General features: G+C 38.3%; 2 protein-coding genes and 1 long non-coding RNA gene across 4 annotated transcripts; 2 read left to right on the forward strand and 1 right to left on the reverse strand.

Moving 5' to 3' along the window:
• The first annotated feature begins 258 nt into the window (after positions 1-258).
• LOC120558794 lies at positions 259-4,992 on the forward strand. Its single transcript, XM_039800054.1, has 6 exons — positions 259-837; positions 1,928-2,275; positions 2,635-2,916; positions 3,396-3,433; positions 3,523-3,681; positions 4,336-4,992. Exons 1-6 carry the CDS (start codon positions 798-800, stop codon positions 4,534-4,536), a joined length of 1,068 nt encoding a protein of 355 aa, XP_039655988.1. The 5' UTR covers positions 259-797; the 3' UTR covers positions 4,537-4,992.
• A 3,492-nt stretch (positions 4,993-8,484) lies between these two features.
• LOC120558809 lies at positions 8,485-8,954 on the reverse strand. 2 transcript variants are annotated; one of them, XR_005639197.1, is made up of 2 exons: positions 8,776-8,954; positions 8,485-8,678 (listed from the first exon to the last, which is right to left on the reverse strand). It is a non-coding gene; the product is annotated as an uncharacterized LOC120558809 (long non-coding RNA). The 2 variants fall into 2 exon arrangements; XR_005639196.1 differs by having other exon boundaries at positions 8,485-8,691.
• A 1,020-nt stretch (positions 8,955-9,974) lies between these two features.
• Positions 9,975-17,565, forward strand: LOC120558796. The gene is made up of 10 exons (XM_039800058.1): positions 9,975-10,071; positions 10,437-10,529; positions 10,882-10,980; positions 11,112-11,149; positions 11,240-11,345; positions 15,463-15,621; positions 16,176-16,274; positions 16,406-16,443; positions 16,534-16,639; positions 17,441-17,565. Exons 1-6 carry the CDS (start codon positions 10,005-10,007, stop codon positions 15,582-15,584), a joined length of 525 nt encoding a protein of 174 aa, XP_039655992.1. The 5' UTR covers positions 9,975-10,004; the 3' UTR covers positions 15,585-15,621; positions 16,176-16,274; positions 16,406-16,443; positions 16,534-16,639; positions 17,441-17,565.
• Positions 17,566-22,940: the final 5,375 nt, after the last annotated feature.

Below are 22,940 nucleotides of genomic sequence, written 5' to 3' on the forward strand. Positions count from 1 at the left end.
GACACAGAGCGCTGCTGCTGTGGGCCAACCTCTCCTCCTGATCCCGAGGGCCCCGCTATCACCGTTAACTTTGGGTCTGCGAGCCTCAAAATAGCGACGTACATAGATCCCCTCCGGCAAAGTGTGGCCCCGTACATTTCATCAACTTCGTTGCATTCAGCAGTAACATATATCAGGCCGATATAAAGTTTGTACCCGCTCGAAACTTCGACCAGCGGGTGATGCTAGTTTGCTAGCTAGCTAGCTCAGCTAGTCCGGACTAGAGTGCTTCCTGTAGCGACGTGAGTCACGGTGGAAAAGCGAAGAAACACACGGTGCCGACAGCTTTTATCCTCCCTCCGCCTCCTAGTGGCGGGGTGGTGCATTCAAGGACCCGACGACCAATGGGAAAACTGCCATCTGGTCACAGGTGTGAAGCAGTTCTTTGTCTCACCACCAGTCTGCCTTGCCGTCCTCGTGTTGGATGCACTTTCTCCATTCTCCGGCTTTTTAGGAGTTTCGTGAAACTGGCTTTGGAATTCACATGTAGGCCAAGATCCTTTGTCCTGCCTCCCCTGTGTCTCTGCAGTCAACTCAATCTGAGCCAAATCACTGTTTAACCAGCTTCTTGGTCCCCAACAACATTAATGCCTCATTAAATTCCAACCAGGAACCAGAAACACTCAAAGAAGGGAGGAGAGTAGAGGGGGGGTGTGATGTGTTTGGAGGAGGGACTCCATCATTTAGAGAAGTGAACAGTTCCTGGTTTACCAGTGAAGAAGAAAGAGAGGCAGCGTTAAACCATCAGATCCTCCAACATGAACGTCTGTCAGTCTCTGATCTGCTTCTTCTTCCTCAGTGAGTAAACTCAGTTTCTAGTTCTATCATTCTGTCTCTTTTTACTCTGAAATTGTTCTTTATTTTATTCATTTACAGTCGCTCGGTTCAACTTTGCTGCAGAAGGGAAACAGTTTCTCACGAGTAAACTCTTTACAACACATCTTTTGTTAGACCAACATCATGTTGGTTTCTGTGGTTAAACAGGATGTGATGAGATCTTTTACTCTGAACAACAGTAGAAATACACTGTTACAAACTTGATGCTGCATTAACATTTCACAATGCAGAATGACCCATTTCAGATTTTCAGATTATTATCATAATTATTGATGCAATCATCACAGCTGGGAAAGGTGGAGCTCATTGTAAATACTTTACATACTGCTGTGTATTAGTTAACTTTTTATTTATTTTTAATCTAATTCACTTTGGACCTGTGCCTGTTGTTCTGCTGTACTTGTTTTCTAAGCAGTTATTAATGTTGTATTATAACTGTAACAGAGGAAATAGTTCTGCTGCTTCCCCCTGTAAATAATAATGAGATGAGATGCCACTCATTGATTTTCTGTGAGGCTCGAAAAACTTGTAACCATCCCAACACTTTGGTTTAAAAAGGAAACTACCTAATAAACTACTTCATTTTAAATGAATGAATGCCATCTTACAGAGGAGAAACACAGAGAAACCTGGAAGGCACAGCTAAACAGTCTAACAGCATTTTCTAAACTACAGTTTATGAATACATCTTGTTTTTAATTCCTTTTTTTATTTTGACATTGCATGTGGACATTTTATTCTATTATAATATTTCCATATGTTTCGTTATTGTTGACTGAATCACTTCATTGCTTTTTGAGTTGTTTTTATTCTCTGGGGAACATTAAATCAGAGTCAGACTGTGAGATTATTTTAATGCTTGAAATCTGAAAGAATCCAGATCTCTGTTGTTTTAAACTGTTACCCCTCAGTCACAGACTGGTTGAACTGGGCAGCTCCCAGTATGACTGTGGGGATCTATGTATGATTTATGGAGATGTGAAACAAATCAGACTGCAACATCTTACAGGAAGTACAGATAGTAACTATTGATTGTTCATCTTTTTAACAGCACTGCAGGATGGAAACATTGGTCTCATCAATGCAGAAATCTTCGAGAGTACAGGAACTGAAGGAGGAGACATCACAGTTGGATGCTCCTTCACTTTCTCTGGAAAGAGGAGTATCTTCTGTAAGGACGAATGTAAAGATGGAGACATTCTCATTGAGACAAAACAGTACACAGCTCAGAGAGGCAGATACAGCATAGAATATAAAAAGATTTCATTCTCTGAGATAATACTGTATGTGAGCATCAGAAACCTGACTCCGTCTGACTCAGGACGGTACAGATGTGGTTTGGTCAGATATTTCTCATCCTCACCATCATACCAGGAGATTGAGATCCGAGTTACAGATGGTGAGTTTCTACTGAGAGTCATGTTATTAACTGTTCACTGACAGCTGCTGATGTTTCAAATAACTCAACATGTTTAGTCTAACAGTTGTATTTAGAGCTGCATATTTTCATCATTGTGAACTCTGATAAATGCTCCTTTAACAGTTGATGTGTAAAATATGTGATGAACTCAGACGGTCCCACACTGCAGCTGATTGGAATCTTGTTGCACCAAACCCATTGATGACCTTCTGCATTTAGCTGTGGGATTAAAACACATGGATGTTAGCACAGAGTTCTCTGCAGGGAGCATCTGATCATCACCACTTCTTTGGATCTCTACAATCACCATCTGACTGTTTGATTGTGTTTTTTCACAGCTCCAACCTCTCCTCTCAGACCCTCTTCACCATCACTCCCATCAGCCTCCACACTGATGACATCACAGAGTTTAAGCTCCACACCTTCATCAGCCTCCACACTGATGACATCACAGAGATTAAGCTCCACACCTTCATCAGCCTCCCCTGAAGCCAGAGAGCAGACTCCACAGAAACAAACAAGAGCTCTGCTGTATGCTGGTCTTACTCTGGTCCTCTTCTTCATCATGTTATCAGTAGCTTTGCTGATTTTCTGCAGGATGAGGGCCAGGAAACCCAAAGGTGAGACTACAGGAAACACACACACACACACACACACACACACACACACACACACACACACACACACACACACACACACACACACTATATCAGTGAAGAAGTCGTATCACAACCATTAACACACTAAAGAGACAAACAAATTTGAAAAAAGCAGCTCGTAGGGCTCTCCAGGCATTGTGGATGTTCATATTGCGCAACTGTGTCCTGGGCGACTGTGCACGGAGGGTCTTTGTTAACAACGTGGACGGGGTCTCCTAGACTGCTTTGCAATGATTGGCTAACTCACACTGTGACTTCATTTTCTGCTCAGGATGCATGCAGGCTAGTTGTTTGCTGCTATATTAATGTTTTAAATCTCATATATAGAACCTTTAAGGTCTACCCAGAACATTTAGAAAGCTCTTTTTTTATATGAAGTCACAAAAGGTTTTTTAAAGTCATCTCTTTTTTCTAATCCTCTGAACTGCATGTTTTTTCAGAACTTCCTCTGGAAACTGAGTACTCTAATGTCACAAAGGTGAGTTTGGGTTCATCTGGACATCTCAGCATCATTAGTGTTTGAGAAACCAGCGGATATTAATACAAAGCCCTGTTCTCTTCCTGCAGGCCAACCGAGTGTATGAGGAGATCAGAGAGGACAGACAGAGCACATCTCCTCCTGTAGAAGTGTCTACAGTTTACACTTACGCCAAAAACACCAAACCAGATGGAGCGGAAACCACAGAGGAGTACAGCTTAGTCACTGCACCCACTTCTCAGAAGAAAGTAAGTCAAAAGTCTGGTAGGGTTTTAGGTTTTAGTAAACCCCTTCAGGCTGCAGCTAATAGGTACTAGTTTTTATTTACACAGCTGTTTCTCTATCCCTAGCACCTACCTATCTTTGGTGATCTTGAGTCATGTAATAATGTTCTTTTGCCTTTTAATGTTTGGATGCAGGCTTTGAGACGTGGCCTGAGACAAATGAAAATGTTATTGTACAGCAAAGGACTTTTTTTGTTGCATTGTCAGAATAGAGAGAAGATTGTGGACAAAAAAAGGGTTTAAATGTTTTCAAAATGAAAAGGAAATCCAGTTATTTACTCAGAAAATGTTAAGATAAATCAATATAGTTGGAGGAGGACTTCCATTTGTCTATTTTGTTCATCAAGAGAGAAAAGCAACCTATTGAGGAACAGAAACCAGGCCAGTTTGTGATCATACTGTACTGTATCTAAAGCCATTGAGGAAGAAGAAGTGTGAACAGAGAGAGAGAGGGAGGAAAAGGTGTGGCTGATACAGATATTCATGTTAAACAATAGATTCAGAGATCAAACCCTGTGAACAGTTTACATGAAGCAGCTCACGCTGAAATGATGCTCTTGTGAAGAAACAGGCGAGTAAAGTCAGGTGATAAAGTTTGATCTTTGTGTTTTCTTGCAGACTGAAGACGACTGGAGTGACGTCACCTACTCTGAGCTGGATCTTCCCAACGGTACAGCTGCCTCGCTGCACAGCGCCCCCTGTGGTGACGCAGATAACGTGGTCTACTCTGTTCCTCGGGTAGAAGCCAGCTCGGCCGGCAGCCACGCCCAAGACGCTTCCCCTCCTCTGTACTCTACTGTTACTTTACATCAGCTGTAGCTTCAACGCTGTCAGCGCCACATTTACTCTCTCAGGAGCCAACAGGGGACACAAAGTGCTTAGAATGAGTCACATTCACTCAAAGAAATCTGTGTTTATCGTTTTTTGGGGAAACTATGTCAGTTACAGCTCACATTATATTTTTTGAAGATGAAATGTTTTTATTAGCTCTATGTGTTTATTGCTTTTGCACAAATATATGTTCTTATAGCAGTTTATATATTATATTATTATATACTGTATTTATTCTATACTTTTCAAACTATACCAAACTACCTCCTCTAAAAATCTAGGCTGTGACGGGATACTTTGACCAATCTCAGGTGATTTCAGAGAGAGAGAGAGAGAGAGAGAGAGTTCCTATTGGCTGTTCTGTTAAATGCATTGCCCGGGCGACAGAGACGGGAGAGAGAGCTGCAGGAAGAGGTCTCACTCTACTTCAAATTCTGGCATTTTTTCTTTTCTTTCTACCCCCTGCAGCTTTAAGCTCTTTCCCCCCCCCCCCTCTGTACAGTTGTTATGAAGGGTAAACTTAGCTTTAGAGACCAAAACCGTCTTTAGTACCGGGCTGTAGACATGTTTATTTCTGCTGTAAAGGTGAAGGTAAACATTTGAACATGGGGCTTGTTTTTGGAGCCAGCCTCCACGTTGGCTTCATGTCTCAGCCCCCCAGGTTTCTGCTTGGTAAACACTGAAGGGGCCGCTGATTTCTTCATCTCACCGTTACCTGAAATAACAACATGGATTTTTAATGCAGGTCTGTTTTCAGTCTGAACGCTCGCTAAGGCTTCAACACTTGAATTATGAGAGGACATTTAGGGATTACACTGTACCAATTGTTACTGCAGAGTTTCTATAGACACAAAGCTGTAACAACTTTTAAAATTATAATAAATCATATTCTTTATGTTGCATTAAGTATCAGTTTTCTACAGGAAAATAAAAAACTGGAAAAATTCAGGCGCCATATAGTATTTAATTAAAACACAATGCCCAGATTTTGAAAAATAATTTGAAACTGGTAGATAAAAAATAATAAACATAAAAGACTCAATATAAGACTAAATTTTATAGTCATACATTGATTTTACAAAAATATGACTTCCCACTTAAAGATACAACCAAGTCTAGTTTTAATGTAAATTCAGACATAAACTCACAGATTAAAGAAAACACTTAGGGATCGTTCGCTATTTATGGAATGGACCACTGGAAAAAAATAGGGGAGGGTCATGTGTTTTTATTTTTTGTTGATGGGAGGGTCATCCAATTTTTTTAGTGTAGGGGGTAGGGTCACCCAACTTTTGTATTCATGAGAAGAGCAACATTTCAAAGTGGCTTGTTTGGTGCGTATTTATCCATGTAGCTCCATGTAGCTCTCTCAGTCTCGGCCCCTATCGCTAGCAGATGGGTCCCTCCCTTTTTAATCAGCCAAGCTTTTATTTTGAAAAGCTGAAACTCTCGCCACGGACAGCACCAGCCAGGAAAGCATGAGACGGGAGGTATATCCTTTCGGTCCCGGTGATTATTTGTGAAATTGTGCAAACGAAAGGCATTTGAGAAGGAAGGAGTGGTAGCATGCAAGCTCCCAAATTGACGATCGTCTGAGAAATGGAGTTTTGGATAATGTTCAGCTTCGGCAGTTTTACCTATATGCTAAAATATACAATGACTGAGAAAGCCTAGTGACGAGTCCATAGCAACTAGTGTTGAATTACCCAGTGTGCTTTGTTGAATGGTCTCAATGTTTCATTGTTTTATTTCATGTGAATGATTACTAGATGAGTTTGTTTGGAGGAGGGACTCCATCATTTAGAGAAGTGAACAGTTCCTGGTTTATCAGTGAAGAAGAAAGAGAGGCAGCGTTAAACCATCAGATCCTCCAACATGAACGTCTGTCAGTCTCTGATCTGCTTCTTCTTCCTCAGTGAGTAAACTCAGCTTCTACTCTCTCTTAATTATGTCATTTTTATTTATTATTTCTTTATCTCCAGTGGGTCAGTTCAACTTTGCAGCAGAAGGGAACCAGTTTCTTATTGATGGACTGTGTTTCATCACCTCTTGTCTCAGTCTAACAACATGTTGGTTTCTGGTCAAACAGGATGTTCAGAGTTGGTATGAGTCTCTTTAAAATGGAGTTCTTTAAAAGTGATCTACTCAAATTAGCCTGACAATCTGCAGTCAACTCTTGATCTCCTGTACTTGTAGTTTTAGAGTAGATTTATATTGTTTAGACTGTTTAGTAGTTATATAATAGTGTTCACCTTTTTAGAGAGGTAGAGAGAAAATAATGATTTGAAATTATTTAATTTGAACAACCTCCAAAAGAAGAAGTGCAGCAGTAAACATGCACACCAAAACCTCACACACACACACACACACACACACACACACACACACACACACACACACACACACACAGACCCACACACACACACACACACAGGTAATATTAAACAAAATGCTTGGTTCATAGGTTCACATTTTGTCTTAATAAAACATGTTTAAATGTTGCTTTTGATCCTGTTTGTTATGATTGTTTGATATTTGAGGGTTATTTTAGAGCCGAGGATGGATGTTGAGCTAAACATGCAAAACCTCATTTCACAAGAGAGCCAATCAGCAACGTCATTCTCATATGAGAAGTGGTGAAGGAGAAGAAAAAACTATAAAATGCACTTAAATATATACTAATATATTTATATTTTATATATAAATAAATGTTTCATAGTTTTACATTTCGTCTAAATAACATGTTTAACTGTTCTTTTTCATATCTTTTAGGACAGTACGATTTCTAACATGTTTTGTTCAGCTATTTTAGGGACTGTAAACTAATTATTTTGGTGGGAGGGAGGCTGAATCTTATATTCCTAAAAAGCCCTTTGCAGCCTTTTCAGTATTTTCTTTGGACCCTCCTGTTGACTGAGGAAGAAAGTTCATTACCCTCTCAACATTTTATAAAAACAATGTATTTAAGGCAAACATTAAAAAACAGTAAAACTGCAGCTACTCTCTATTTTTGGATAAAGAGATGCTAAATGGTTTGGCATGTTACCGTGGCGACGACGGTGTATATATATATATATATTGAGGTGCTCAAGTCCATCAGCACCTCAATACATTTTAGCCAGAATAAATGAGAAAAATATAATCATGGGATGAGTAAAAGATAACACACCCTCCCCTGCTCTCCTAAATAATATAGACTACACTCCCCAAGCAGAAATGAACATATACCCCTCCCTGTTTCCTAGCCCCTCTCCCCCATGATTATTATGGGACAGTCTGGTTTTATGTATTGGTGTGTTGAAGAAAGTTTTCCACTCTAGTGTAGTCTGGTTGGAGACATATTTAAACCTCTGTCTACATCTCCAGTTTGTTCACTAATTCCAATATGTCTGGTGGTGATGGGAACATTGACGGTTCTCACCCTGGTACAGTTAAGTTTCAGTGTTTCACAGAGGAAACTCAAATGACAAAAGATAAAACAAAAAGGTGCGTTTGTTTGAACTCTGTAGCTCCATCTGCCCCGAGTGGAGCTGCTATCTGACTACAGCTGCAGATAGTTGAGAAGAAAATCTATCTTTTGAAAACAATCAAAATCATTCGGCATAAAGAATTTCTTTTCATTAACATAACTCTCACTCAATAATGTTTATGCTTATCATCATATGTATCATTCATACCGGTTTGTGTTGATTTGCTCCAAACAAACAAACTTTCTGTCCTTCTGACTGTGTCTGGTTGTGTTTTGAGGCGGATTCATAAAGCCCAGGATAAATGTAAGCACGCGCGCAAGGCGTGGATAAGTTGAAAACGGGGGCCGACAACGCCAGGCCTAGGACCTCTTAAAACTTTCAAATTTGAGATAAAAGATTAATAGGTCCTTTATGTCGGGGGAGAGCAGTTAAAACCAGTGGTATTTAAAACAGTGAGTACAACCAGTTAAGGGATAACAACATTTATTTAAAAAAGAACAACTAAAGTTCCTCCTTAAAAGAATTCAAAAGCATAAAGCACAACCAACTAAAACCAAGCTAAAATAATGCAGCAGAACAGGAGTGGGAGGTTAAAGGACAGTCCACGGGATCCGCTGGCGACCACCTTCTTCTCGCCTGGCTCCTCTCCTCAGGTATAGCCTGCAGAGGAGAACTTAGGGCCAGTCAAACGTCCTTTAAACTACCACAGCTTTGTACACTACACACTACAACAAACAGCTGTCTTAAAGAGACTTACGCAGAAGGGAGAAGTTTCCCCTTCTCCCACTGTAGCCGCTAGCGGTCGGTGTTTGCGTTTTCCTCGGTGTATTCTCAGGCCTCCTCCAGACCGGGGACAATGCTGTTCTCACTGGAATCCCTTTCTTTCTTTCTTTCTTTCTTTCTTTCTTTCTTTCTTTCTTTCTTTCTTTCTTCTTTCTTTCTTTCTTTCTTTCTTTCTTTCTTTCTTTCTTTCTTCCTTCCTTCCTTCCTTCCTTCCTTCCTTCCATCTGCTCCGTTCTGTCCGCCCCATTGTGCCGTTGTGGTCTCTGTGTCCTCCGTCGTGCGCCCCTCTCCTGTTGCCCTTCTGCCCTTTTTATATCTAAAACAGTCAATCCATTCTCTGGTCCCCAGGTGCAAATCCTTAATCCTAATTAGGCTACATGTCCGATGGCGGAAGTAAAACCAACGTTTAAAAACACACACACAACATTTCAAAATGAAAGCATGCAATAACATAAGGTAAAAACACAACAAATACTAAAAACACAGCAAATCCAAAGTATCCAAAGCATGCTTAAATAAAATCAACTTCCGCCCCGTGACATGAACTCAAACTTTGACTTTGTATGTAATCGTGCTGTCTCTAAAACTGACCTCCCATTCTGTCTGAACACAGTAATGTTTCCATGTGTTTCATTATTGTTGACTGAATCACTTCATTGCTTTTTGAGTTGTTTTTATTCTCTGGGGAACATTAAATCAGAGTCAGACTGTGAGATTATTTTAATGCTTGAAATCTGAAAGAATCCAGATCTCTGTTGTTTTAAACTGTTACCCCTCAGTCACAGACTGGTTGAACTGGGCAGCTCCCAGTATGACTGTGGGGATCTATGTATGATTTATGGAAATAGAAACAAATCAGACTGCAACATCTTACAGGAAGTACAGATAGTAACTATTGATTGTTCATCTTTTTAACAGCACGCAACGCGGATGGAAACATTGGTCTCATCAATGCACAAATCATCAAGAGTACAGGAACTGAAGGAGGAAACATCACAGTTAGATGCTCCTTCACTTTCTCTGGAAGGAGGAGAATCTTCTGGTAAGGACGAATGTAAAGATGGAGACATTCTCATTGAGACAGAAGCGTACACAGCTCAGAGAGGCAGATACAGTATTACATATAAAAGATTCAATAATTTTTGCGACAATTCTGTATGTGAGCATCAGAAAGCTGAATAAGTCTGACTCAGGACGGTACAGATGTCGTTTGGACCGATCTTTCTCTTCCCATCATCATACCAGGAGATTGAGATCCGAGTTACAGATGGTGAGTTTCTACTGAGAGTCATGTTATTAACTGTTCACTGACAGCTGCTGATGTTTCAAATAACTCAACATGTTTAGTCTAACAGTTGTATTTAGAGCTGCATATTTTCATCATTGTGAACTCTGATAAATGCTCCTTTAACAGTTGATGTGTAAAATATGTGATAAACTCAGACGGTCCCACACTGCAGCTGATTGGAATCTTGTTGCACCAAACCCATTGATGACCTTCTGCATTTAGCTGTGGGATTAAAACACATGGATGTTAGCACAGAGTTCTCTGCAGGGAGCATCTGATCATCACCACTTCTTTGGATCTCTACAATCACTATCTGACTGTTTGATTGTGTTTTTAATGTTTCACAGCTCCAACCTCTCCTCTCAGACCTTCTTCACCATCAGTCCCATCAGCCTCCCCTGAAGCCAGCGAGCAGACTCCACAGAAACACACAGCTCCAGGTACATTTAGTTTATGTAGCCTAATAATACTTGTTGCACCCTCCATGGTGTCCACAGCTCTTTTTTATTTATTGTCTGAGTTTTGTCTCTTTTCTTAATTCTAATAAAGCTACCATGAGGAAGATGGTTGTATATTTAGAGTTGATAATCAGTTGTATGTGCAGGCTGAAAAGTGCATCTATAAAAACAGAATTTATTGATAGTTTGGACATCAGGGCTCCTGTTGCTGATGTTGTTCTGCGAGTGTGTATGTCGGAGCCAGAAGATGTTCTTTAATTAATAGTAGTAACGTATACCATCATATTCCAGAGAAGTGTAAAACCAACGTGTTCTTCTGCTGAAACAACCACAGGGCTGGTGCTGTATGTGCGTCTCCCTCTGGTCGTCTTGGTCATCGTATTATCAGTGGCTGCTCTGATTTTCTGCAGGAAGAGGAACAGGAAACCCAGCGGTGAGACTACAGGAAACACACACACATAACAGAAGCACCTGAACATCGAAAACTCACTGAAACCCCAAAACAACACACTTTACAACGTATGTTTAGGCTGTGACTAATCCTCTGAACTGCATGTTTTTCAGAACCTCCTCTGGAAACTGAGTACTCTAATGTCACAGAGGTGAGTTTGGGTTCATCTGGACATCTCAGCATCATTAGTGTCACTATCAACCAGCTGATATTAATACAAAGCCCTGTTCTCTTCCTGCAGGCCAACCGAGTGTATGAGGAGATCAGAGAGGACAGACAGAGCACATCTCCTCCTGTAGAAGTGTCTACAGTTTACACTTTCCACCGAAGCCAGTTCTCAGAAGAAAGTAAGTTAAAACTGTGGTGGGATTTTAGCTTTGGGTTCAGGAAACAGTGTCTTTAGACTTTAACTTGACTGGGTGACAACTTCATTGTACAGCAGAGGAACCTTTTTCGCAGTGGCCGAATACAGAGAAGATTGTAGTCACGTTCTTCAAATGTGGTTTTAAACTAACTTTATGTTTCTGAGTAGCGTGCTGCCTTCTTAAGAAACAGGAACCAGGTCAGTTTGAGATAACTTCTTATGCCACAAACTTCTGTTGATTTTAGGAAGTCCTCACACGGAACTTGTGAACAGAGACAAATACAAATATTCAGTTCAATATAAAAAAAATAGATTTGGAGATAAAACCCTGTGAACGGTTTACATGAAGCAGAACACGTTAAAATGATGCTGTGACGAAAAAGGTGAGTTAACATGAAAAAAAAGCTTAAGAGCTGAACTTTTCTTTGTTTCCTTGCAGACTGAAGAGGACTCGAGGAAACTAACTATTAGGGGGTGGATTTTGTTTTGCTCCTCTAAGTGTAAAGAGTGTTCGAGGTTTAAAAGGAAGGATAATAACTCTGGTGAATGAATCAGAACAGAACCAATAATTTATATATATATATATTTTAAGAAAATGAACTCAGCATGAATAAAACATTGGCTGTTTAAACCGTATAGGGTCTTCATCTTTTACAAAATATGGTTTATAAATATTTTCATCCACTCATCTCCAAGCAGCTGTTGGCAGTGTAGTACAATGTCAGAAACAATACAACTTTATTATCAGTCTATACTGAAATTCACTTTGCTTTCCCAAGCAGCTGCTCTGGAAAAAAGAAAGAAAGGAACACACAAAGTAAAACAATTACACATATAGCACAAAAGATGAAGACATATCAACAGCCATGACAAAGAAACACGTTCCATGATATCCTCAGATCCAGATGTGAATTGGCAGCAGGCTGATTTTGGTTTAGCAACAGTACAGGTCACTGCAAATAGGCTGATAGACTTCACATTACACAATATATTGTTTTCGCTGTCTTGCTGCAGAGGATCAGATATTGTAGCTAGCTGTCTGGATTTACCCTGCAGAGATCTGAGGAGCAGTTCAGCATAGTACTCATAAATTCATCGGAGTTTAACCCTCTGAAACCCAAGACATTTTTGAGAATTTTTTGCTCCTGTCACATTATTACTCACTGTGAGCTCATTTCTCACTCTATCTGCAAGTCTAGCATGTCAAATTAAGAAGCACCACCATGGAGAAATAGGAATATCTCATAAATGTCTTATGAGCAGTATAACACAGTTATAATGGCATAAACATAACAAAAAGGAAACGCGTCAAAGTTAAGTATTTGATCATTTATTTAAAAAAAAAAATATATATATAGAAAAACAATTGAATCAGATAATAACCCATTTCCCTAAGGGAACACATGTATATACAATACAGGAAAAAAATAATTTTGGCTGTAAATTATTCACACAAATAATGAATTACTTATTTAGGTAACACCAGTGGTGGAATGTAAGAGCTTTATTTATTAGTTTTACATTGAGTACTTACTTTTAATATTTAAACTACATTTTCCTGATGATACTTATATACTTTTAATGAAGAAACATTTTCAATGCAGGACTTGTACTGTAACAGAGTGTAGTATAGTACTTTTACTTAAGTAAAGGATCTGAATATTTCTTCTACCACTGTTCACCACTAGGCTGCGCTGTGTTTTGGTGCTGGTCTCAGGCAGTTTGGATGAATTTTCATCACGCGGCTGTACATGACAGTAAACTAACATGGCTGCCTACACCTAGCTGAAAAGCTGTAGAATTTTGACCATGCATACATAATGGCAGCGCCGTCAACGAGGCACATTTAGAGGACTGTCCGAAGTTTGAGAACCCAACGAACAATTTGTTTTTTTCAGTTTCTTTCTAGGGTATGTGGTTTTTCTTTGGCAATCTTACGGTGGCCGACAGGGGCAAATGCACTGCAACTTAATGAAACACACGCAAATAGACAAAACACAAGCAAATTAAGAAAACATCTTCATTAATTTGACAACACATTTAGCAAACACGCTGCAAATACACACAACACAACCAAATACACAAATGCGCTGCAAATATAGAAACGATGCAAAAAGAAAAGCACACAATCCCCGAAAAAAAATGCAACAAAAAAACGCTCCATCCAGATTACACAACAGAAGTTCTCCAGGCCTCTAGGGGGAGCGTTAAGTGCAACAGCTTGATTTCCGACCACACGGGGAGAGAGTGCTGTGCCTTTTTATTACCACGAGTTTACAGACACGTCTCTGCTGGTTGAGTATCACCTGTGACCTGAGCCAATAAACTAGAGACTCACCCACCAAATGAGAGGAAACATATCTCAAACACGGAGTTAATATTTACAGTCTATGATCTCAAAGCAGTTGCACACCGTTTCACAATGGTGCACACCGTTCTGAGATTGAACGTGCCCCGTCTCTCTCTTTCTCTTTCTCTCTCTCTCTCTCTCTCTCACTCTCTCTCTCTTTGTCTCTCTCTTCCCCTGTGGGGTCGAAAATCAAGCTGTTCCACTTAGCGCTCCCTCTAGAGGCCTTTAGAACTTCCGTTGTGTAATCTGGATGCAGCGTTTTGTTTTGTTGCATTTGTTTTCGGGGATTGTGTGCTTTTCTTTTTGCATTTTCGTTTCTGTATTTGCAGCACGTTTGTGTATTTGGTTGTGTTGCAGCCCAGTCTCATGGCAGTTCGTGATATGGTCACATTATTGAATCTATTGATTTATGGACAGGACACTAAAATGTGTTTTTTTTCGTGTGGTGATTACGAATTTTAAAGCAATGTATTTCAATGGGAAGCATATTTCATGAGCACAGAACGATTACGGTAGCGAGTAGTATTGATAAGGCGAAAGTCTGCGCAGATCGGGGTGGTGGATGGGTCAAACACCAGGAAAGGACTTTCACCCCGGAGACCGGGGATCGTGTCCCGCGAGTTGCAGTTCCTTTCCTCGTTATTCTCTTCCTAACCACAACCGTCCCGCTGTTTTCGGCGTCTCCTGTGTGTGACGGTTCCTTTCCCCGTTCTTCTTTTCCTAACCACAACCGTCCCGTTGTTGTGGCGTTTCATTTCATAGCGGTCCGTCCTGTTGTTGTGGCCGGCATGTGGCGCTTCATTTCCCGTTGTTGTGTCCCCCAGAGCGGGTTCGAAAATCGTGACCTGTACACATTCAAAAATCGTGATGTGTACACGAAATAAACGTCAAAATCGTGACCTGTACTCAAATTAATAAATCAAAATAACGTGATTATTTCACAAACTGGCGTGACACTGGGTTGTGTGTTTATTTGCAGCGCGTTTACTAAATGCTGCGCATGTGTTGTCAAATTAATGAAATAGTTTTCTTAATTTGCTTGTGTTTTGCCTATTTGCATGTGTTTCATTAAGTTGCAGTGTGTTTGCCCCTGTCGGCCACTGTACAATCTTTTAAACAAAACATGCTATTTCTAAGCAGACAGCGGGTTTTGGAGTTAGGAGGGTTAAAATGCCAGAAATCATATTCTATCGCATATGCTTCCTGTGACGCCTCCACTGCTAGCCCATGTTGTATGAGCTAAAGCATGTAAAAAAACAAATGAATCTAACTGAAATGGAAACTGAACTTAAAATGTATAGTATGTCATCAAAAATGTCAGACACATTTCATAATATAGTATGTCATAAAATATAATAGTTTTTTATGTTAAAGATTGCCATTGTATGTCATAAACAATCCTAGTATGTCATAGATACTTGATAGTTAATTACATAGCTTTGTTGAATACTTGATTCTGATTGGTCAATTACGGCGTTCTGAATAACAAAATTCATATGTGTGAAATCTGATAAATGCTCCTTTAACAGTTGATGTGTAAAATATGTGATGAACTCAGACGGTCCCACACTGCAGCTGATTGGAATCTTGTTGCACCAAACCCATTGATGACCTTCTGCATTTAGCTGTGGGATTAAAACACATGGATGTTAGCACAGAGTTCTCTGCAGGGAGCATCTGATCATCACCACTTCTTTGGATCTCTACAATCACTATCTGACTGTTTGATTGTGTTTTTAATGTTTCACAGCTCCAACCTCTCCTCTCAGACCTTCTTCACCATCAGTCCCATCAGACTCCACACTGATGACATCACAGAGTTTAAGCTCCACACCTTCATCAGCCTCCCCTGAAGCCAGCGAGCAGCCTTGAGAGAAACACACAACACCAGCTGCACCTGCAGCCTCAGGTACATTTAGTTTATGTAGCCTAATAATACTTGTTGCACCCTCCATGGTGTCCACAGCTCTTTTTTATTTATTGTCTGAGTTTTGTTTCTTTTCTTAATTCTAATAAAGCTACCCTGAGGATGATGGTTGTATATTTACAGTTGATAATCAGTTGTATGTGCAGGCTGCAAAGTGCATCTATCAAAACTGAATTTCTGTCAGGTCCATCAAAGTCAAGAACACACAGACAATAAAATGCTTCAGGAAAATTTATGAATTAAATTTGGCAGTATGGCTCTGTTCAGAGGAGTCCCCTGACCTTTCATGATTACCATGAAAAAGCAGAGAGTCAGAGGAGTCAGAGAGTCAGAGGTCGTGACCACTTGGCCTGCCAGAACGGACGCTGACGCTCAATTTATTGTTGGTTTGGACATCAGGGCTCCTGTTGCTGATGTTGTTCTGCGAGTGTGTATGTCGGAACCAGACGATGTTCTTTAATTAACAGTAGTAACGTATACCATCATATTCCAGAGAAGTGTAAAACCAACGTGTTCTTCTGCTGAAACAACCACAGGGCTGGTGCTGTATGTGCGTCTCCCTCTGGTCGTCTTGGTCATTGTATTATAAGCGGCTGCTCTGATTTTCTGCAGGAAGAGGAACAGGAAACCCAACGGTGAGACTACAGGAAACACACACACATAACAGAAGCACCTGAACATCGAAAACTCACAGAAACCCCAAAACAACACACATTACAACGTATGTTTAGGCTGTGACTAATCCTCTGAACTGCATGTTTTACAGAACCTCCTCTGGAAACTGAGTACTCTAATGTTACAGAGGTGAGTTTGGGTTCATCTGGACATCTCAGCATCATTAGTGTAAGTATCAACCAGCTGATATTAATACAAAGCCCTGTTCTCTTCCTGCAGGCCAACCGAGTGTATGAGGAGATCAGAGAGGACAGACAGAGCACATCTCCTCCTCTAGAAGTGTCTACAGTTTACACTTTCCACCGAAGCCAGTTCTCAGAAGAAAGTAAGTTAAAACTGTGGTGGGATTTTAGCAATTGGTTTTTTAGCAAATGCATACTATGCAACTTTTCCAGCTTCTGAAGCTTTGTTTTTATTTGACTGGGTAAAATCTTCATTGTACAGAAGAGGAAACATTTTTACAGTGGCAGAATACAGCGAAGATGGTAGACATGACAACAAAAATGTGGTTTTACACTTATTTTGTGTTTGCTGCCTTAAGAAACAGGAACCAGGCCAGTTTGTGCATCCACTTTATCTAAAGCCATAAACGTCTGTTGATTTTAGGATGACAGTAGTATAAATACAGATGTTCTTTTCAATATTAAACAATCGATTTGGAGAAGAAACCCTTTGAAGAGTTTACATGAAGTAGCACAGCTTTGTGTTCAGGAAACAGTATCTTCAGACTTTAACTTGACTGGGTAACAACTTCATTGTGCAGCAGAGGAAAATTGTTTGCAGTGGCAGAATACAGAGAAGATTGCAGTCACGTCCTTTAAATGTGGTTTTAAACTAACTTTATGTTTCTGAGTAGTGTGCCACCTTTTTAAGAAACAGGAACCATGTAAGTTTGAGATAACTTCTTATGCCACAAACTTGTGTTATTTTTAGGAAGTCCTCACACTGAGTGTTAAATGAGAGACAAATACAGATATATTTAGCTCAACATAAAAAAATTGATTTGGAGAAAAAACCCTGTAAATGGTTTACATGAAGCAGCACGCGCTGAAATGATGCTGATGTGACGAACAAGGTGAGTTAAAATAAAAAAACGTAAGAGCTGAACTTTTCTGTTTCCTTGCAGACTGAAGAGAACTCGAGGAAACAACTGTGAGGTGGATTTATTTTTTTGCTCCTCTAAGTGTAAAGAGTGTTCAAGGTTTAAAGTGAACAAAAAATAACTCTGGTGAATGAATCAGAACAGAACCAGTAATATATATATATATATATATATATATATATATATATATATATATATATATATATATATATATATTTATTTATTTATTTATTTTTATATATATTTTTTTTTTAAGAAAATTATTTAAACAGTATAGGGTCTTCATCTTTTACAAAATACTTTTTATAAATATATCTAAGCAGCTGTTGGCAGTGTAGTACTATGTCAGAAATTACATTACAACTTTATAATCAGTCTACACTGAAATTCACTTTACGTTCCCGAGCAGCTGCTCTGGGGAAAAAAAAAGAAAGTCACACACAAAGTTAAACAATTACAAATATAGCACAAAAGATGAAGACATAGCAACAGCCATGACAAAGAAGTACGTTCCATGATCTCTTCAGATCCAAATCTGAATTTGCCTCTCCCCCAAAACGGCCATTGTCCAATCACACATCATAGCAACCGTTACTATGTGAGCAGGTCCGACAAACATTGACTCCAAGCAAGATGGTGAAGCAGTGCGCCCACGGAGTTTGTAAATCGGACACTAGCTAGATACCCCGATTGTCTGGAGGATTCATTTGCACTAACGTGTTTACTATTTGGCAGCCTGAAAACTGGTATTAAAGGCTGTAGAAAGAATGCGGAATGAAAAGAGATCATGCGGTCAACAGTGTTGCCGTAGTAAATCGGACTCCAGCTGAAGTTTATAGCCTACATCCTTGACACATGTATTCTATAGTCCTAATAGTAATATACAGGCTTATATTGCAATCTTTAGGCCTACATGTAGGTGTACTTATATTTAAATAAACACACAGTAGCTGAGTTTATGCAGTGTCTTTTATTTTACTCATGTTTTTTTCATGAGTCAGAACGAGGCAACAGCTGAGGGAGAGTGCGTGTCCTCTGCCCCCCGTGCTGGACCCTGTCTCCTGACAGCAGAGGTGCTGGAAAAACAAGCCAAAATAACTCGGTCAATGGTACAAATAAATCGTTCATGTTCAAGAGAAAACGTTTCATAAATGAGTGCCAACGTGAGCGGTGCCTACAATGGATAAAACAGTGTGGACGGCCCCACTCCCAGTTAAATGTGTTGAACATTACGAAGCATAAATACGTCTGCTCAAAGGTAAGGCTAACAGCTAACTAGTTACCGTGTTGTCTAGATCTACTAACTAGAGGCAAGAACACAAATTGGACCAAAGTTATGATTACCATGGATATCATTGCCAGAATGTTAACCTACTCTCTAAGCTAAGTTTAACGAGCCCTTTAGCTTTAGCCAACATTAGTTAACATGTTCGCTAATGCTAGCTACATTAGCTGCTGTTTTGTTGGGTCTTTGAGCTCCCCAACGTTATTTTTCGTCAGTTTACAACAAAGTCGAACATTTGAATATATCCCTCCACTGCATACTGTAACCCCTTTGCCTCGATCTGGAGGATATCGCAGAGGTATTGCTCCAAAAAGGTCACTGACACGCACGTGTATACCTCTTCCCGTCATGGCAATCTGTCGCGGTGGTCGTGTTTGACCATTTGTTTGTCGGATGTAGCAACAGTAACTAAGGGGGGCTTGGCAAAAGGCTAATTGGCAGCAGGCTGATTGGACTGGAAACTGAACTTAAAATGTATAGTATGTCATCAGAAATGTCAGAAACATTTCATTATATAGTATGTCATAAAATATAATAGTTTTGTTTGTTATAAAATGCCATAGTATGTCATAAACAATTGTATAGTATTTCACAGATATATGATAGTTAATTACACATCTTTGTTGAATACTTGATTCTGATTGGTCAATTACGGCGTTCTGAATAACAGACTGTTTCCATAGTTGCAGTTCTGATTACCATTTTTAAAATTAACAGTTATTATTAAATTCATATTTTCTATCACATTATTGATTTCTTTGGTAAGAAACCGAGATAATGTAGAGCGAGCGGGTCATTTTTGTGAATTAAAACAAAAATCAATTTGCAATATTAATGACCTGCTCGCTCTACAGTATCCCTTACATAGTATGTCATAATATATGGGGTGCCATTTGTAAAGCGGCTCACGCTGAAAATAACAGCAACATTCTGTCACATTTAGCTTCAAACAATGTTTAAAAAACTGGTATAAATTTTTGAGGGTCACTTTTTTGCACATTTAAATCACATATTTGTCAACTTAGAGATATTTGAAATAGTTAAATCCAAATATTAAATGTTTACATTTAGATTTAACAATTATATTTAGCATTTACATTTAGATTTAATATTTAGATTTAATATTTAGATTTCATATTTAGATTTAGATTTAGCATTTAGATTTAACATTTAGATTTAGATTTAACATTTAGATTTAACATTCAGATTTAACAATTAGATTTAGATTTAGCATTTATATTTACATTTAGATTTTATATTTAGATTTAACATTTAGATTTAGATTCAAAATTTTGATTTAACAATTACATTTAGAGTTAACATTTAGATTTAGAATTTACGTTTAGATTCAACATTTAAATTTAGATTTAACATTTACATTTAACATTTAGATTTAGATTCAACATTTAGATTTAACATTTAGATTTAACATTTAGATTTAACATTTAAATTTAAAAATTAGATTTAGATTTAGCATTTAGATTTAACATTTATATTTAACAATTAGATTTAACATTTAAATATAGATTTAGATTTAACATTTAAATTTAACAATTAGATTTAGCATTTATATTTAACATTTAGATTTAACAATTAGATTTAACATTTAAATATAGATTTAGATTTAACATTTAGATTTAACATTTAGATTTAGATTCAGCATTTACATGTAGATTTAGATTTAATATTTAGATTCAACATTCAACATTTAGATTTAGATTTAGCATTTAGATTTAACATTTAACATTTAGGTGTAACATTTAATATTTGGATTTAACTATTTAAAATATCTCTAAATTGACAAATATTGTTGTAAATGTGCAGAAAAGTGACCCTCAAAAATTCAAAGCTAAATGTGACAAAATGTTGCTGTTATTTTCAGCGTGAGCAGCTTTACAAACGGCACCCCATAATAAAAAGTGTCATAGTATAGTATGTAAAAATTGAACATGTTTTGAAGTATTCCCTTTTGTATTTTCATATTTTCTATTGTAAATGTTTCTATTTTCTATTGTTTATTGTAATGCAAAAGACAAAAACCTTTTTGATTATGGTACAGTATAAATAAACAATGTCTAAAAACACGTCATAATACAGCATGTCATACAAAGTTTTACTGTATAGTATGTCAGAAAAAATGCATAGCATAGTACGTAAAACCTATGTATATTATTACCCATTTTTATGTTTCATAATTTCTATTGTAAATTTCTATATTTTCTATTATGTATCTGGGCCTTTGCACTGTTTATTGTTATACACCAAATTCTTTGTACTGTATGTGCGAACCTACTGGGCAATAAAAACCTTTCTGATCAAAAAGTCATAGTATAGTATGTCAACAAAGGTCTAAATATTCATAGAGTAGCATGTCATTAAAAAGTCATAAAAGTAATCGTATAATATGTCATAAAATGTACAGAAATGTCATAATGAATTGTCGTATAATAGTCAACCGTTTCCTAGCAGCAGCTGCTGTCTCGTAGTAAAGACTCCGACTCAAACATCTGTTTGATGTGAAAGAAAACTACAGTAAACATTGTCATTTCAATCTTTTATTGAAAATAAACTTGACATGAATTGAACATTGGCAGTTTAAACAGTATATGGTCTTTGTCTTTTACAAAATATATAATATAAATATTCCCATCCTCTCATCTCCTCCAGTTGTGTGTTGATACCAAACTGTCCTGCAGTGTGACTGGCAACACTAAACAGCAGCTGTTGGCAGTGTAGTCGGGCGGGATATATGGATATTGTAGCCACATCCATATATGAGGCTAGATATATTCTTAGATCATTGGGTAACACTTTACTTGAAGGCATCTACATAAGAGTGACATGATGTCATGACACATGAACCCTAACCCTAACCATAACTTGTCATGACAAAAATCGAATGACACTTACTAAAAGAAGCGTTATGTCATAAATGTTTATGACTGGTTTATGTTTATGAAACGTTCATACAGTGTCATGTCACTCTTATGTAGATACCTTCAAGTAAAGTGTAACCAATTATTGTAATATCGTGATATGACACAAGTGTTGTCTTATCATGCTTTTACAGGCTGCATTACAGTAAAGTGATGTATTACTGTATGACTGTTCTATTATTTGCCTTTAACACTTAGTCATTGTATCCACATTACTGAGGATTATTTATCTAAAATCTCATTGTTTTAATATTTTGTGAAAGCACCAATAGCCAACCCTACAATATTGAAATCCACTTATTTCAGGGGTGTCAAAGTAATTGTAGCTCATGGGCCATATTCCCCTAATCTGATCTCAAGTGGGCCAGACCAGTAAACCACTCCAGAAAGATCAGAAACTTTATCTGCCACAGAGTTTCTTGTCAGCTTGATGTTGGCAAACGCAAGTTGCTTCTGCCTCGACACGTTCTAAGGCCATTGTAGGAAGAAAAAAAGTTACGGACTCAGGAGAGAGAGGTAATATTCTGAGGAGAAACTCAATTTAAAAGATTTAAGTGGTAAATTTGGGAATTGGAATAAATTACTTCTCTGCAATTCTCACATGCCAAGTCATCCAGTGGGCCTGATTGGAGCCTTTGGCGGGCCGGTTCTGGCCCATGGGCCGTATGTTTGACACCCCTGATGTATTTGGTCAAAAATATCGTGAAATTTGATTTTCTCCATATTACCCAGCCCTACAGTGTAGTCCGTACAAGTCACTGCAAACAGGCTGATAGATTTCACATGACAAACTATATATACTACTCTTGTCACAAGTTAATGTCCCTACCCGCTATTGTTATCATCTTTATCGCTGCGTGTGGCAACAGCTGCTGAACCCAAAACTACAGAAATCATATTTACACACATCAACTTCCTGTGAAGCCTGCTGCGCCGCTCGCCAATACTGGCCAAAAGAAATAAAAACATATAAAAATCAAATTAACATAACTTAGAATGAACTATAACTTAAAATGTAAAAACAATCATTACAATTGGAAGACAAAAACTTGGTTAATAATTCCCTTTGACAAACATATAGTGCTAAATGAAGAATAAAATGATAATTACTCGATACAAAACAAATTAAACACAACACGTGAGTTTTAAATAACGGAGGTGGAAATCAATGCTGTGGCACATTTCAGGTAAACACACCGAGGAGGAGGATGACAGAATAAAAGCTGCATAGAATAAATATCACAAATCTCTAATGTAGAGAAGAAAACTTTGGACCATTGTGTGCTGTTTTTACTCTCAAACT

This window comes from Perca fluviatilis, chromosome 5 (genome assembly GCF_010015445.1).
Source record: "Perca fluviatilis chromosome 5, GENO_Pfluv_1.0, whole genome shotgun sequence".
NCBI classification, from domain to species: Eukaryota; Metazoa; Chordata; class Actinopteri; order Perciformes; family Percidae; genus Perca; species Perca fluviatilis.